The 16,714-nt window shown below is 37.5% G+C and overlaps 1 protein-coding gene across 9 annotated transcripts in view; it reads left to right on the top strand.

Annotated features, from left to right (window-relative positions):
- PHACTR4 (phosphatase and actin regulator 4) overlaps nucleotides 1-14,274 on the top strand; it is a 76,410-nt gene extending 62,136 nt beyond the window's left edge. For all 9 annotated transcript variants that reach the window (XM_025041468.1, XM_025041467.1, XM_025041463.1 and 6 more), the window contains 7 exons: nucleotides 978-1,162; nucleotides 1,976-2,123; nucleotides 6,193-6,248; nucleotides 7,621-7,682; nucleotides 8,997-9,134; nucleotides 9,729-9,805; nucleotides 12,121-14,274. In XM_025041468.1, the coding sequence (XP_024897236.1) occupies nucleotides 978-1,162; nucleotides 1,976-2,123; nucleotides 6,193-6,248; nucleotides 7,621-7,682; nucleotides 8,997-9,134; nucleotides 9,729-9,805; nucleotides 12,121-12,136 (682 nt within the window). In that variant the 3' untranslated portion in view covers nucleotides 12,137-14,274. The remainder of the gene's footprint in view (nucleotides 1-977; nucleotides 1,163-1,975; nucleotides 2,124-6,192; nucleotides 6,249-7,620; nucleotides 7,683-8,996; nucleotides 9,135-9,728; nucleotides 9,806-12,120) is intronic.
- The last annotated feature ends 2,440 nt before the right edge of the window (nucleotides 14,275-16,714 follow it).

Genomic DNA, 16,714 nt, shown 5'->3' with positions numbered 1-16,714 from the left:
CCTATTTACAGAGGCTTGTGAGAATGAAATTAGACAAATCTGAAAGCACTTGTGCCTGGCACACAAACTGGGTACAGAGGGACAGAGAAAAGTCTAGAATAAAATAAGGGAGCTCTGAAAGATAGCTCGATATTCCAGCCCCATAGACTAGAACTGGTCATCTTGTTCTCTCCCTCATCTGTCCCCAGACACTGAATCTGTTCACACCAGCATTGGTACTAACACCTACTCTGTCTTTTTAAAATTCCAACAAATTGCAACTGAAGATTTAACACTTTTCTGCAAAGTTGGAGATGTGCCTTACTACCTAAAAGAATTGTTATAGAACTGTTACAGCATCCTACTTGTTACTTGTTTTGCCATAATCTTTGTTTTTGGTAGTATATTTAGTTCACACCCTGAAAAGAGGCCGTTTAGTAGTTTGAAGGTAGGCTAAGTCATAGTTTTATGCCTCCAGAGTGTAAAGCAGGGAAGTTAATTTTCATCTTTACTTCTGTATAATAACCTTCTGGGATTAGGTTATCATTTTGTCTTACTTCATTGTTAAACCAAAGGGAAATGGGTTCAATATTTATATTAAGTGTCTTCTATGAGGCAGATACAGTGTTAGATACTGTGCAGTCTTCTCATTTAACCAGATCAAAACAAACTTGCACCTCCCATGCAGATCATCAGGGCCCTATGTGCCAGACACTAGTGCATTCTAGAGTTTGTCTATTTCATTCTCACAACAAGCCATGAGGTGGTATCATTTCCATTTACAGAAAAGTAACTTACAAGCTAGTAAATAAGTTATAGATCTGGAATTTGAGCCTTTAGATTAATAGGTGCTAGAGTTTCTCAGCAAGATTGTTAAAGGAAGGAATTCTAAATTATTTCATTCATGGACTTTTCTGTAGACATTCAGTATTTTGCCTTGCAAATCAGTTGTCCTTTATGCTTCTAAAAGGGAAAATATAATTATATTAATTTGTTAGTCCAGACGATGAAGAAGAGGAGCACGCCCGCCCATCTGCATTCGATGAAGACATGCCACCTACCTCAGTCGTTCCTAAACTGCCACGGTGTCTGCAAGAGGAAGAGGAGGAGAAGGAGAGCGACTCTGACTCAGAAGGTCCCATTCAGTACCGAGAAGAAGAGGATGAAGATGAAAGCCAGCATAGTAAGAAAGGGAGGGAAAAGCAAAGGAGAAAATTCTTTTACAGATAAAGGTACTTGCTGGTCTTAGCAAGTGTAAGATGAATGTAAACAGGCACTGTTCTCTCATCAAGTCATCTGGCTAACTGATGTTAGAAGCCACTGGGAAGGACTCTTGTCCCTGTTATTCCCACCGTTATAATAAGCCAGCGAGGGGGAGCCAAACCCATTGAGTCATTGGGTTTTTTCATCTGTTTTTGATTTAAAAAGTTATTTACCTTGATGATACTAAAGAATATGGAGGGGAGGACAGTTGGTGTTTGGGCTAAGTTGAAGACAAAAGTGATGCTCTCCTTCAATCTAATGAACTTACTGTGTTCATGGAGCAAAGGAAAAAAACATGTTCATGTATACAAATCTACCAGCAATGGAATTCTGATTCTTAAAAGTGGGAAAGCAGCCTTAAGAATAGGAATTTATTGTTAATTTTTTTTAAATTTAAAATAAATAGTATAGGAATTGTATGAGGTATGTTAGCACGAATGTCTTTTTGTTGTAATTCAGAAGGCTGTCCCGTGCTTAGATTCTCTCCTCTAGCAATTCTTACTGAGGAGAAAAATAGGACTGGTAGAAGAGAGAAGATATCTTTATCTTTAGCCCATCTGAGTCCATCTGGCTGAGATGTTTAGATGTCTAGCTTTACCCCCAACTCTGCGTTAGCTGGATGACCGGAGGCCAAGTTGCTGGGAGATGTGATACTGTTCATTTGGACTCTTGCCTAACTCCAGATGAGGTTGAGCCTTAAGCTTCTATATTTTATTATTTCCCTTCTGCAAAGGTGCTCTGGCCAACAAAGTGAAGAGGAAAGACACACTAGCAATGAAGTTGAACCACAGACCCTGTGAACCAGAGTTGAATTCTTGGCCTCGAAAAAGCAAAGAGGAGTGGAATGAAATACGGCACCAGATTGGGAACACACTGATCCGGTAGGCCTTAGCTTAGAATCAATCCTTTGATTTGATTATGCCAGTACGTATGTTGGAGACTTACTTTGTGGTAGAGCATTCATTCATCTTTTTGTTGTTGTTGTTTTTAATTTTAGAAATAGCATAATTTTTTAAAATATATATTGTGCCCAGTTGGGTATCCTCTAAGAATTTGGAAATTGAGATAAATGTCTAACCAACATACTGTATACTTGAAACTAAAAAAAAAAAATTGGAAGTTAAGGAACTAGATGGCTCTTAGAACTTTAAACCATGAGATAGACATATCTCACAGCTTTAAACCATAAGATAGACATAAATATGTTTTTTTTTTAAAGTTTGAGAGAATTCAGGTGGTTCCCGGGACAGCAAGACTCCTTGTCATTTCTCCAGTTGCTCAACCATGAGATGCCAACCCAATTAAAGATCACGCCTACAATTGTCATTATGTCTATTATACATGGTCCATGTAACTGCCTCCCTTCAAAGTGTTAGTATATTTTTCAAGTCAGCTGGAACCAAAAGCATAGAGAAACTGAATGCAGGTCAGCTTCCTGCACATATAATACATATAAGAGCCCAGATATATAGACAGGTGTTTGCGCAACTCAGATGTGTCTCTTGGTAGAATGAGGAAAAGGAGATGTGACTCTTGACATTCCTTACAATGTAATTAACTAAGGATGTCCATTAACAAAAATAGATTCTCTTCTGTCTTAGACACTGTCTGTGCTATTGCCCAAGATGGCCGTCTTAATGCAAAACTGTGTCCTTCTGATTGTCAGCAAGAGACCATCAAAATTAGGAATTAATGTTAAGAATGGGGATCTTTGACAGTTGATTCCTTTTACTTAAGAGCTGGTTGCACATCTTTGAGTGTTTTCACAAGTCATAGTCATCTTAGAAGAGCTTGTTAGACACTTAAATGAACCACCTGAAATTGAAATCTAAAAATATAAGAGAGTAACGTTTACAATAGCAATTTACAATAGCATCAAAAATATTTACAGATAAATCTGACAAAAGGTTGTATAAGACCTGTTCACTGAAAAGTATAATATACTGTCGAAGAAAGTAAAGAGACCTAAATAAATGGAGAGAAATACCATATTCATGGGCCAGAACTCTCAGTAGTATTAAGGTATTGATAGATTCAATACAATTCCAATCAAAATATTCCCCAGTAGGCTTTTTTTCTTGGTTGAATTTTTATTTTATTTAAAAATTTTTTCAATTATAGCTGACATACAATATTATATTGGTTTCAGGTGTACAACATAGTGATTAGACATTTATATACCTCAGGAAGCTATCACACCAATAAGTCTAGCAGCAGTAGGCTTTTTTTTTTAATTGACAAACTGATTCTAAAACTCTTAAAGAAATACAGGGCACCTAGAATAATGAAAGCAACTATGAAAAAGAATGGGGTTGGAGAACTAACACAATCTTAAGACATATTATATTATATTAACCAATGTCACCCCAATAATTTTAATTAAAAAAGACATGTTATGAAGCTAAAGTAACCTAAACAGTATGGTATTGACATAAATATGGACAAATAAATCAATGAAACAGAAGAGAGAGCCCAGAAATAGACCCACCCATACACGTACAACTCATTTTTGACAAAGGTACAAAAACAATTTCATTGAGAAAGAATGGTCTTTCCACAACTGGTGCTGGCGCACAAATCTCAATTCATACTTTGCATCATATGCAAAAATTAACTCAAAATGGATCACAGAGTTACATATGAGAGCTAAAACTATAACACTTCCAGAATATGAGTCAGATATTTCTTAGATATGATCTTAAACACGATTAAGAGGAAAAAACATTGATAAAATGTACTTCATTAAAATTAAAATTTTTTGTTGTTTGAAAGATACTGTTAAGAGAATATAAAAACAAGCCATAAACTGGGAGAAAATATTTGCAAACCATGTGTGCGATAAAGGTCTTATATCTAGAATATATGAAGAACTCTCCAAACTCAATAAGGACACAAGCAACTCAATTTTAAAAGGAGAAGAGAGGCAGATTTCAACAGACACATCACCAAAGAAGATATACAAATGGCAAATAAGCATATGGAAAGATGCTCATCATCATTAGTCACTAGGAAAATGCAAATTAAAACCACAGAGAGAGACCACTACTAACTAGCCCACTAGGATAGCTAAAATGGCACAATTTAAAAGATTGATAAAACAATGCTGAGAAAGAGGAGCAGCTGGATTCTCATACACTGGTGATGGGAATGTAAAGTAGAACTACTTTGGAAAACAATTTGTAAGTTTATTTTAAAAAATCAAACATATACCTACATATGATCTAGCCATTTCATTAATTGTTATTTTAATGCCAAAAAAAGGAAAAAAATCACCTAAATATCCATCAAAAGGCAAATGGATGAACAAGTTGTGGTATAGTACAATGGAATACTACACAGCATAAAAAGGAATGAACTATTTATAATGCCACAACTTGGGTGGGTCTCAATAATTATGCTGAGTGAAAGAAGATAGACTAAAAAAGAATGTATACTATATGGTTTTATATAAAATTTTAGAAAGTGAAAACTCATTTATGGTGATATAAAGCAGATCAACGTTTGCCTGAGAGGAAGGAAGTTGAGATTACGAAAGAAGATGAGATTTTGTGGTGGGTAGAATTGTTCCCCCCGCCACAAAGTCCTAACCTCCGGTACCTATGAATGTGATTTTATTTGGAAGGAGGGTCTATGTAGATACAGTCAAGCTAAAATGAGGTCATATGGGATTAGGGTAGGCTCTAATCCAATGACCGATGTCCTCATAAGAAGAGAGAAATTTGGACACACAAACACACAGGGGAAAAGCTATGCCACTATGGAGGCAGAGATTGGAATAAAGTACCTAAAGCCAAAGAACGCCAAGGATTGCTGGCAATCACCAGCTCGGAGGGAAGCATGGAACACATTCTCCTTGATTTTGGACTTCTGGTTTCCAGAACTCTGAGAGATAAATTTCTGTTCTTATAAGCCACCCAGTTAGTGGTAATTTATTACGGCAGCCATAGGAAACCAATACTAGGTGATGAATGAGTTCATTATCTGGATTATGGTGATGGTTTCATAGGTGTATACATATGTCAGAACATCAATCGTGCAGTTTATTGTATGTCATTTAAACCTTCACAAAGCTGGGGTTTTGTTTGTTTGTTTGTTTTTAATGAACATTTAAAAAGGAAAGTCTTATTCAGGGGGACAAAAAACTGAAATACATAAAGTTTTATATCGTATATAAAATGGGGCTGGAAGTTCTTTCTGCAAACAACTAAAGAGTTATTAGCATGTAGTCCAAATATTGCCTGAGACGTATAAATTAAAGGTAAGAAATGAATAACTTTCTAATTCCAGACGTGACACATTGTGGTAACATCTCACATCTGTGGATGAGATGAGAAACTTTATCAAATATTTGACAGAAAGGACCGAATTTAAAATAATAGTTATAGAATACCATTCCAAAAGAGACCACCTTAATTTCTAGTGGTTCCTAAACCACGAGTTTAAAAATCAAGAAAGGGACATCAGAGTCACATGGGAAGCATTGTAATATATACATATATATATAAAATCTCAGTCTTCATCCTTGTTTCCTGAATCAGAGTTTCTGTTAATAATGCCTTGAGCATCTGTGTTTTTAACAGATTTGCTGAAGGAGCAAATCTGTTTGGGAGCCATCAGTCCAGTCCAAACCTTCTTTTTACAGTGAGTACATTCAGGGTCTGACTGAGAGCCTTTTTGTGGTGATAGGTCTTGTTGATGTCAGAGACAGAACTAGAATTTTGAGCTCCTGTTTACATGTACAATTCCTTTTTATGTTATAACATCTGTATAAACACTTTCAGCATGAAAATTGTTTCATAAACAATGAATCAGATAAGCAAATGAAATATCAAAGCAGTATTTATGATTTCTTGCTACTGTAGCGGGTAATATAAACTAAGACTAAAATAAATTTTTATAAACAAGATTGGGAGGTTAACATAGACAATACTCTTATTTATCTCCTTTTAGACGATTGAGTCAAAGACCAACACCAGAAGAACTAGAACAACGAAATATACTACAACGTGAGTCCAGCTATGGAAATAAAGTTGTATAGATTTCCTTTGTATATTTCTGACTTTAATATACATAACAGAGAAGCATTTTCTACAAGGCTAAGGAGGGAGTGTACTAGCCAAGGAAGGACTAGTCATATCTTTTTTTCTCTGAAGAGAGTTCCCTGAAACTTCCTTTACAAGATATCATTATGGTATTGTTTAGTGTACTGAGATACTACAGAACAGTTTGTTTTAATGTTCTCTCAGTATCCTGAGACTACCTTGGGCATTTGGGAGGATTACACAGTGTGTGGTATATGCTGCCCAACTTTTCTCTGTCTTTAGGAAAGTAAAATCATAGCTGTTCATTTGGAGGGGATCTTCTTGTTGCTAGTGGAATCTGAGGATAGGGCTCAAGGTGATTCCCAGATGCAGTGGTCTTCCTGCCTTTTTTATCTTCAGACTTTCATATCTCTTTAAGTCACAAAATAGAACCATGTATTTAATTTTCTTTCTGTGTACATAATTAACTTCCTGAAATAACATTCTAATCTAGTACAAGTTTGTTTTTCCAGGTTATAGGGTGAAATTTGGCCCTAAATCCTCCACACCGAAGAGGATTAGGCTTTATAGTGTTACTTTTGGGCATGCTCAGTTTGACTAATCCATCCCCTGTTCTCTCTTCACTATTTGGATATATGCAATTTAGTAAATTTTAAATTGTGGAAGCCTTTATAGACATGTCACACAAAACTTAGTGTGATCTCTATTCTAAGTGGTTCCTCTTCAACAAAGAATCTGCACTTTTTCTTAAAGGTCACATAGTAAATATTTTCAGCTCCACAGGCCAAAAGCAACAGGAAGCTATTATGTAGGTACTTATCAAGCCATCAAAAATGTAACCATTTAACTATGGCCATGCCACCCTGAACCAAAGCCCAATCCCATCTCATCTCAGAAGCTAAGCATGGTCAGGCCTGTTTAGTACTTGGATGGGAGACCACCTAGGAAGACCAGGCTCTGTAAGCGTAAAAAATAAAAAATAAGGGATTGTAAGCTGACAAGGTCCTTGCAGTCTGTGAGGTCAACCAAAGGTTGCCTAACTTAAAAAAAAAAAAAATGTAAGCATTTAAAAATGTAAAGACCATCCTTAGCTCATGGGCAGTAAAAATACAGGCAACTGGCCGGATTTGGTACCATAGTTCGCTACCCTTGCTCTTTAGTATTTTGACTACACTAGTTGACAAGAAAATTGTCTTGGTTAGCTATCTCAAAGTTTGTATTTTATTATGACTTGAAGCCTATAAGAAACACGGGCAGTGTAATTAGTGAAAATCTTGTTTGATATGCAAATTGCCATTTTGAAGTAATTTTCCTTGTTTCTGACTGTCAACTTTAGCTAAAAATGAAGCTGATCGTCAGGCAGAAAAACGAGAGATTAAACGTCGGCTCACTAGAAAGGTATGTTGCCCAAATGTTAGGTTTCAGTCTATCTACTGAGTGCATGCATGCCTTATATTCGAATAACCTATTTAATTGGAAAGAAATGATTTGACTTGAATTCCCATAGATTGCTGTGAAAATACAATACATTATTCAAATATAGAAAACAACATAGCATTCAGGAGCTTTTTTCCCCCATTTTTTCTATTTAAAGAAAGCCTGGCACAAGAAGATGCTCAATAAATGTTTGCATAAAATTTTACCTTTTATTTGGTAGATCTAGGATTTTGATGTAAACTCTAAAACCTGTTGAAGTTTAGAGATGGTAACAGGAGGAGTGTGTAGCATTCAATTCTGTGAGGCAGACTGGTTATTTTCTAATCAGGGAAAAAAACTGAACTGACCCTTAGTAATACCTGAAAAGTATGAAAAACCAACTAGGATTTTTTTCTTTGGTCTCACATTAGTTAGGGTGGAATCTTTTCTGTACCAGACCTGTGTTAGCTTTTAAGCTCCGGGTTTGATACCTTTTTCCTTTCCTTCCCATGATAATAGTTTGTAATCACCTCCTGTAACTTCTGATTTGGTCTGAGTTCTCTAGATATTTCTTAAAATTTATATGAATCCCCAGGAAAGTGAGGGATCTAGACATTTTCTCCCTATTTCTCCCACTTCTTCCCTTCCCTAGGAACAGAGGAATTATCCCAGATAGACTGCGAGTAGCTAGAGGTCACAACTAGACTTGATGCCTTCAGATTGAACAGGTTACCTGATTGTGTGATCTTAAGTCATAATTTATTACAGAATCTGCTATCCTGGGTATTGTGCACTCTTAATATTACCCACTAGGTATTGCTTTCATTTTAAATGTATTTAATTTGAAATGCATAAATACATACGTGAGTTTATAGCCCTAATCCTTTTGCTACCCAAAATGTGGCCCATGGACCAGCAGCATTGGCATTATATGGGAGTTTGTAAGAGATGCAGACTATCAGGCCCCACCCAGACCTGCTTAATCAGAATCCACATTTAACCAGATCCCCAATTGATTTTTATGCATAATAAAGCTTGAGAAGCACTGGTTATACTGGTTATACTGGTTTATAGCAGGAGTTCTCAGTCTGAGCTGTGCATTCAGGAGCTTAAAAACAAAAAGAAAGTTTCAATACCCAGAATCTCTGGGGATGGACCCAGGCATCAGTAGTGTTTAAAGGTCAAAAGCAAAAGAAATGTACAGAGAAGGTTGAAGCACTGGGTTAGAGGCAATCTGAATGCATGATTGATACTTGATTCCTGGCATAGTCAACTAAGAGACTCCATTTCTTTTAGCTCAGTCAAAGGCCAACTGTGGCCGAACTACTTGCCAGGAAGATTCTGAGGTTCAATGAATATGTGGAAGTAACAGATGCTCAAGATTATGACCGGCGAGCTGACAAACCTTGGACCAAACTAACACCTGCTGACAAGGTGTGTTTGTCTGTCTGTCTGCCTTTCTCTCTTTCTCTTTAAAGGATGCAAGACACTAACTAGAACAGGAACCATAAACAGAATTTCTACTTTTGATATAATGTTAAATTTGTAATCAAGAAACAAAATGCCAAGACATACACACTAAAACTTTATACTAATGATTCCACCACCACCACCAAAAGTGAAGGAGAAAAGAAAATCCCTGCTACTCACAGAGTACAAAAATCTGGAAGAAAATAAAACACATTTTTAACAGTAGTTATGTTGGATGGAGGGAGTTTAGGGGCATATTTTAGTAGTTACTCACATTTCACTTTTTAAACAGGAAAAGCACTTTCACATGTTCTGGAAACAGTGAAAGCTACAATATCTTATCTACGCTTTTCAAATGTTTTGATTGACCTGGAAATTGTAGGTTTATTATACAGTGAATAATGTCACCCAGTGTATTCCTGGCTTCTTCTCTCAGAGTTGCTTGCCATGGGTTATAGTGACTCACAGAGTTAAACACAATAGAGAATAGATGGCAAATCACACTGCTGTGCTCTAGCAGACAGAAGATGCTGAAACATTTTTGTTTTTATTCCACAGGCTGCCATAAGAAAAGAGTTAAATGAATTTAAAAGCTCAGAGATGGAAGTTCATGAAGAGAGCAAACATTTTACACGGTAAGAGCCAAAAGACTCAAATACTGTGTACTAAGTAGAGTTCCACCAAAAAACAAACATATATACCCCAGAGTTGTTCAGACAGAAGGGGCTCTAATGACATCATTAAAAGGACACTCAGTGTTGACTATAAAACTACATTAAGAGAAAGGGATGAGAACTAGAGAGTCAATAGTAAATGCCTACCTATACAGAATGTGGCATTACATGTGTATTATTTAATCCTTAAACCTTCAGAGTGTGTTAATATCCCCATTTTATTGATGAATAAACAGGCTCAGAAGGGTTAGATAACTTGCTTGACTTGCTAGTAAGTTGTAGAACCAGGATTTAGAAAAAGAATGAATGACTAAAAAGCCAGTGAGAGCTCTCTTCCCTGTACCTCACTGTCCTGAGTTAGGTGTAAGGATGTTACTGCTGAGTGAAACAAGATCTCGCCCTTTCTGGTTTCAGTTCTTTCTAACTCAGTTGATCTTGCATATTTTGTGTATAAATTCAATTTAATTTGCTGTCCTCATGAAACAAGCCAAGAAGTCTTTTGATTTTGAATTACTGTTGTGATTGAGGACCCACCCAGCACCTAAAGAATCAGCTAGCCAAAAATGGAGTCACTGAAAGTGTTACATGACTCTTAGAACATTTATGAAAAGAGGCTAATAAAGAAGATATAAGAACAATTCCAATTTGCTGTAAAAAGAAGGAACAGGCAAAGTTGAAAAATAAAACATTGTTAAACCTTTTTCCATGACAATACAGGCAAATTGTTATTTTAATTAAAGATTTTTTTTTTTTTTTGTATTGAACTCTTGCAGTAGAGAAGGCACATTCTTTGAACAGCAATAACACTATTCAGGGTACTAAAATATGAACTCAAATAACAAACCATACATACTTGCCAGCAAGAAGATTGTAATCTAATCTGGGAAAAGACCTGTGTCCTACTAAATACAGTACAGCCAATAATGCCTCAGTCATTCTCAGTCCTGAGTCTGCCAGGTCTTGTATCCCAATGTCGCCATTTCCTACCTATGTTAGTATTGGCTAATTTTTTTTTGTTGTTGTTGTTGTTAGTAATCATAGAAAGTACTAAAGTGAGCAACAGTTAAGGAAAGCGTGATGGAGAAGGTGACATTTAGGTTGGATCTTAAAATATATAAAAGAATTTATTTGGACAAGAAGGAAGGAACATTGTAAGCAGAAGGACCAGCTTTAGCAAGGCCATGGGAGGTAGGAAAGTGCATGATGTTTCTGAGTAACAGAAAATGTAGCTGGAGCAGAAGACGTATGGGAACTTAGTGTGGTGAAGCTGAAATCAGCAAGTTGGGTTCTGGTCACACTTTGAAGGGCTTTGACTGTTATGCTAGGATATTGGAACCATTGGAAGTCTTTGTATTTCACAACAAGCTCTGGTGAAACGGTAGAAGGTGATGTGGAAGGATGGAGAGACTAGCAGCAAGGAAACCAGTTAGGAAGTTAACTAAAATAGCCATGGAGAGCGAACTGGTAGCTTAAACTGGGGAAGTGATAATGAGAATGCAAGAGATAGATTTGAAGTACATTTCATTCATAGAATCAACAAGATTTGGCAGTCTATTGATTCCAGAGATGAATCAAAGGAAGTAATCAAAATGATGCCTAACTTGATTTCTAACTTGTGATTTTTAACTTGTGATTTTTAAGGCCTGTGACATTGCCAAGGAGCTCAGGTGAACAGTTTAGGACATTTTTTCAGGAAAATATTGATTGAGCACCTACTACATGATAGATACAGTGCTAGGTGCTTGGGATATAGCAGGGAACAAGATAAAGTCTCTGTCCTTAACAAGCTTTTATTCCTAAAGAGAAAAGCAGACAATAAACAAACTGGAAAATAAATAAGATATGTTGAGTTTGAGCCTGTGACATATTGACATGGAATGGAGATTTCTAGAAGACAGTTGAATACACAGTCTGGAGTACAAGAAGAAAGCAAGCTCTAAAGATAGCAAATTTATGAGAAAAGATCGTGGTTCGTAAGGGAAAACCTTTCATATTTAATGAGTGAACTGAGGAAAATGGACCAGAAAGCATACTGAGGAGAAGCAGTTGAAAGAAGGAAAACTAGGGAAAAGATAGTGTCACAGAACCCAGGAGAAGAGAGTTTCAAGGAGGGAGGAAGAGGGTCGGGAGAGTTAGGAGTATCAGATGCTGCAGAAATGTCAGGTAGAATTGGAGCGGAGGAGAGGCAACTTGCAAAAATTAGAGCATAATATTACTATTAATAACAGCCATCTACAATATCTGGTAACTCAGCTCTTTTTGATCATCTGTTTTAGCTACCATCGTCCATGATGCTGAAGTTTGAGAGAGGAATTAAACAACTCCCCAAAACAGCTGCTTTGCTGCCTCAGTCTCCTGAATGACTTGGCAGGAACTTCAGCACTTTCCAGCACAGCCAGAATTGAGTCCTCTGGGATATACTTCTGGGGTGAACAGCACTTCTATGAATGTAGCATTTCACTGGAATGGATTCTTATGTGCCGCCTTGAGCAAAACTGAACACTTTGTCAGTGCTTTCGAACCTTTTAATATAGCAGCGTACTTGAGGGGGACTTCCTTCACCAGCCACCAACGTTCCGGGCCACTTGCAGGTTCTAAGTCTCACTGACTGCACCACACTCTCACCCCAAGATGACTGCCTGCGCTGAGGCAGTGTATGCACCATTAGCCTTACCTACTCTGTCCTGGTTGTGAGACCCACTTGTGACTAAATTTCGGCCATCAAATCCAGTTGGTGATGGGGAAAACCTTCTCGGGGGCCCCCACCTCCGGGGAGAGCCTTCATAACACACTGGCATGTCAGTTGAAAGCATTGCACTGTACCTCTTGTAACCCAGCAATATAGTCCTCTTCAGGCAGTCCAGCCTGGGAGAAGCTCAGGATCTGACATGTCTTTATTGACACAGTTGTCCTCATTTTTATTTTTAAAAATATCTTGAAGATGTGATGGAAACTTATGTTTTTTCTATTAAACAATCTGAGCTGTAACCAGAATCTAAGTTGGAAAAATGCAAAATCATGTATCTTTTCTATATACCAAAAAAAAAAAAAAAGCCTTTATGTTAAAGCCAACTTGGCAAAAAACCGACTTTGTGGCTTAAATTTGAAGGGCTATTTGTTGTACTTTTGTTGTACATTCTGACCAATAGATGTATTCTCCATAAAGCAGAGTTGTAGCAACTCTGTGGGAACACTCGTGTGCTGTCGGCCTCTACACTTCCAGCCAGAATCAAAGCAAGGTCCTAGGGCTGTGGGGCGCTAAATAGGAAAAGGTCTTTGGAGAATTAGGAGGAGCACGATCATGCCCCACTGCCCCTCCCCTCCTCAGTACTGTTTGCCCTCTCCCACTGCCCCTCTCTGGCAGTTGCCACCTCATTCATCCCTCCTCTTCCAAGCTGTAGCCAGTGTAGCTGGTGCCCATGCACTGGCTCAGCCCCCACCCCTTTTTGTATTTGTAATATATATTAATGTAATTTCCTAAAACAGAAGATTCAGTTACTTTCTTTGAATTTTTGTTGAAACCAGACAGCCTCACTATTTCCCTCTACTTCCTATCCACACTAAGTGGAAGAAAAAATGGTTTCTATTTAACCGATGAATGTGGCTTTTTCCCTTTAATGTGCAGGAAATTGTGGCTGTTTTATAGATTTCTTTTGACATCCCTGTTGTTCTGTATGTATCTTTCAGATTTTTCTTTCTCCTTTCATGTCCATGTAAGATTTGCTGAAGAATCAGAATATCAGGTCAAAACAAAAAAAGCTAAAGTGACCTTAATGTGTAGTGTCTTCTCTCTGTATGGGCAATAAGGAGGTATTTGAATTTCTCAGTTACTGTCAAATGCTTTATGGCTCTGGAGATATACCGGCTCCACATCTTGAAACTCATTAACATTTGGTATGACTGAGGAAAGATGTGACAACTCTACAGAGTTGTTAGTGGTCTGTTTGTAAGGTGGCCACACATTAACTGCTAACTTCTAACCTTTCTATCTTGGTTTGGAGGTTACTTGGCTTCTACCAGCATACTCTGTGGCCTAAGATGACATTTTCAAACCCTTCTTTCACTGCCTTTCTTTCCCTTAATGTGCCAAGCTTAAAACAGGATTTAATTTCCTGAGCTACTTTGCTTTCTATGTGCCACTAAGGAATCTAGTTCATCTTTCATCTCATTCATTGTTCTTTTGAAACAAGAAACTTTGGGGTCAAGTCTTTTTAGGTGTTTTTTTTATATATATATATATGTATGTATAATGGATTTTGTGTTCCCTTTCTGTGTAACAATTCACAATCATAATGTAAAGAATAAAAGCCTGATGTATTGTACTTCAAGATGCTTCCCTGATGTACAGAATCTCCTTGTAAAATAAATAATTGCATTGTATATCAGTCTTATCGATATTAATTATTAAAGTATTTTAGAATTAAACTATACTCTTCTGGTGTGAAGTGTTTCTTTTATATTCTACCTTATTCCAAAAGATGTAAGCCAGCTTAAAATGATACCTAAGATACTGCTAGACACCCTCAATGAGAAGTAGACGAGGTGGGAAAAATAATAGTAAGAACATTATATGTAGCCAGAGATGAAGGTCAGTCATGTTTGTGTCTGTGCACACATACGGAAAAAGATGAGGCTGCAGAGAGGAAAGCCAACTATGGACCCTACAGTATGTACCAGGTACTGCACAAGGTCCTTTATCCTTTTTATTCCACCCCTAGCCTGGGAGGTAAGTGGAAATATACTCATTTTACCAGTGAAGAACCTGAGAGGTGAAGTTGCTTCCCCAAGGTCTAAGCAAATTATGTAATCACTCTGCATGTATTCAAGGACCAGCAATTGCATCCCAATCAATTGTCCCTACATGGATTTCTGTGTGGACCTCAGGCTGACATCATAATAAGGCAGTTTGTACCTCATGTACTCTCTGGCTAGTAGCTCAGTTTCAATCCAGGAGGCCTCACCAGTGACTCTCTACTTGTCACTTCAGAGAGTGGCCTTGATAGTGTACCACCCTTCACCAAAGGTTAAAAGAAACCATGAGTCAGAACTGCTCATGTCATTGGGTTCTACCTGCTCCCAGACTTTCCTTCTAGCCCTCCAAAGTGCCCTCAAATTGCCCTGAGTTTAAGCATTGTCTCTAGAACGGTGTTTTGAAGGTGCACATTGCCCAGTGCTTGCTGAAACAATAAATGAATTTGCGTTCTTAATGGACTTAGATTACTGTACCCCAGGAGAGGGAAGGCTAATGGTTGTAGAGTGACAGGTTTGGAAAGCCACTATCAGGGCAAGTCCAGTAGATATTAAACGGGAGGAGGGGAGGGGATAGGAAATGTAAAAGAGGAGAATGTACAACAAAGAAAAGCCAAGCCCTGAAACCCAAATAGCCATCTGTTTCAATTCCAGCTCTAAGAGGCCTGAAGGGAAAAGCAGGACCACCAGCAAGCTGGACCACTTACTCCACCTGTCTCCTTTGCAGATACCATTAATTTCTTCCCTCAAGAATTCTTGCCTCCAAGAATTTTTGAAGGAACAAATACCTTCGATCTCCCTCCATCTGGTTCTAAGGAGGCACACACAGCTTATTTATTCAATCATTTATTTGTTTAATGTTTATCTTTTCCTACACTTCCACCAAAAAAACCTTCCCTTGACCCTATTTTCTCTTCAACCTATCTCCTGCATTTCCTACACCCTCTTCACATTTTAATGTTAAATTTATTTACACTCCAAGCAATTGAACTAAATGATAAGTAGAGGAAAAAGAAGTGATGGAAATGTAAACTGAACAAGCTTCTTGACTTAGGTCATGGCCTCTGGTCTGTACAGTTTTCCATTTCTAAAGCCATGTTCACTTACCTCATTAAAATCTAAACTAAATCCAAAATTAAATGGCTTTCCCTGAGGACACCAGCAACTTCTGTTAAAAGCCTATTTCCAGCTCTTTATGTTTTTGATCACTCTGCAGTATTCGATGCTTTGGACCACGTCCTAGACCTCAAAACTTCCTTGGCTTCTCAGACACCAATGTCTCCCGTCTCCTCCAATCATGCTTTCTCTGTCTTGCTGGCTTCTTTCCTTACCTCCAATTAAATGAGTTTCCATGTCCTCTCATCACTCTTCTTGCTTTCTCAAGATGAATTCAGGCATCATTCTTATTCTGATAACTTCTACATCTTTATCTACAACTCAAGTTTCTTGCTAGAGTCCAACCCTATACCCATTTGTCCTTTGAAAACATACATATACACCCAGACGTTCCCGAGGTAACTTATATGTACCTCCAATGTCTACCCTCATGGCCTACTTTCTCAATTATCATAGTTAAACTAGATCATCATATGTTCAGCCTCCCAAGCCTGAAACTTTGGTATTATCTGCAAGTTCCAGTGAGACAATAAATTCTCACAGGTCCAGTGAGACAATAAATTCTGTGCATTCTTTATCTCAGAAGTGTCTTAATTCCTAAATATTAGATTCCTAAAATTCCTAAATCTTGCCTTGTTTACTATCCAAATTTAAAGACTGGGGGACTTTATAATCTCCAGTCTTTCCCTCAGTGTTGCCACTAAAATTACCTTTCTAAAACACCAAGATCGTCACAGTAATTCTTTACTTCAAAACTTATTGGTCCCTAGTTACCTGCAAGATAAAATTTTAACTCAGCCTGGATTACACAATATTTTGTAATTTAGCTCTTGCCTACTTTCCAATCTCATGAAAAATCCAGGCACTTCTCCCTTTAATGTTCTTTTTTTCTTTTTTTCCAATACACGGTTTTTATTGCACCTTTAAAATATCACAAATAAGTCTGAGGAATCATCCAACATCTTTGTGTCTCTGTAGCTGGACAACTTAGATCTTCAGCCTGCT

This window comes from Pteropus alecto, unplaced genomic scaffold (genome assembly GCF_000325575.1).
Source record: "Pteropus alecto unplaced genomic scaffold, ASM32557v1 scaffold39, whole genome shotgun sequence".
Lineage (NCBI taxonomy): Eukaryota > Metazoa > Chordata > Mammalia > Chiroptera > Pteropodidae > Pteropus > Pteropus alecto.
This window is presented reverse-complemented; position numbering and strand designations above follow the sequence as displayed.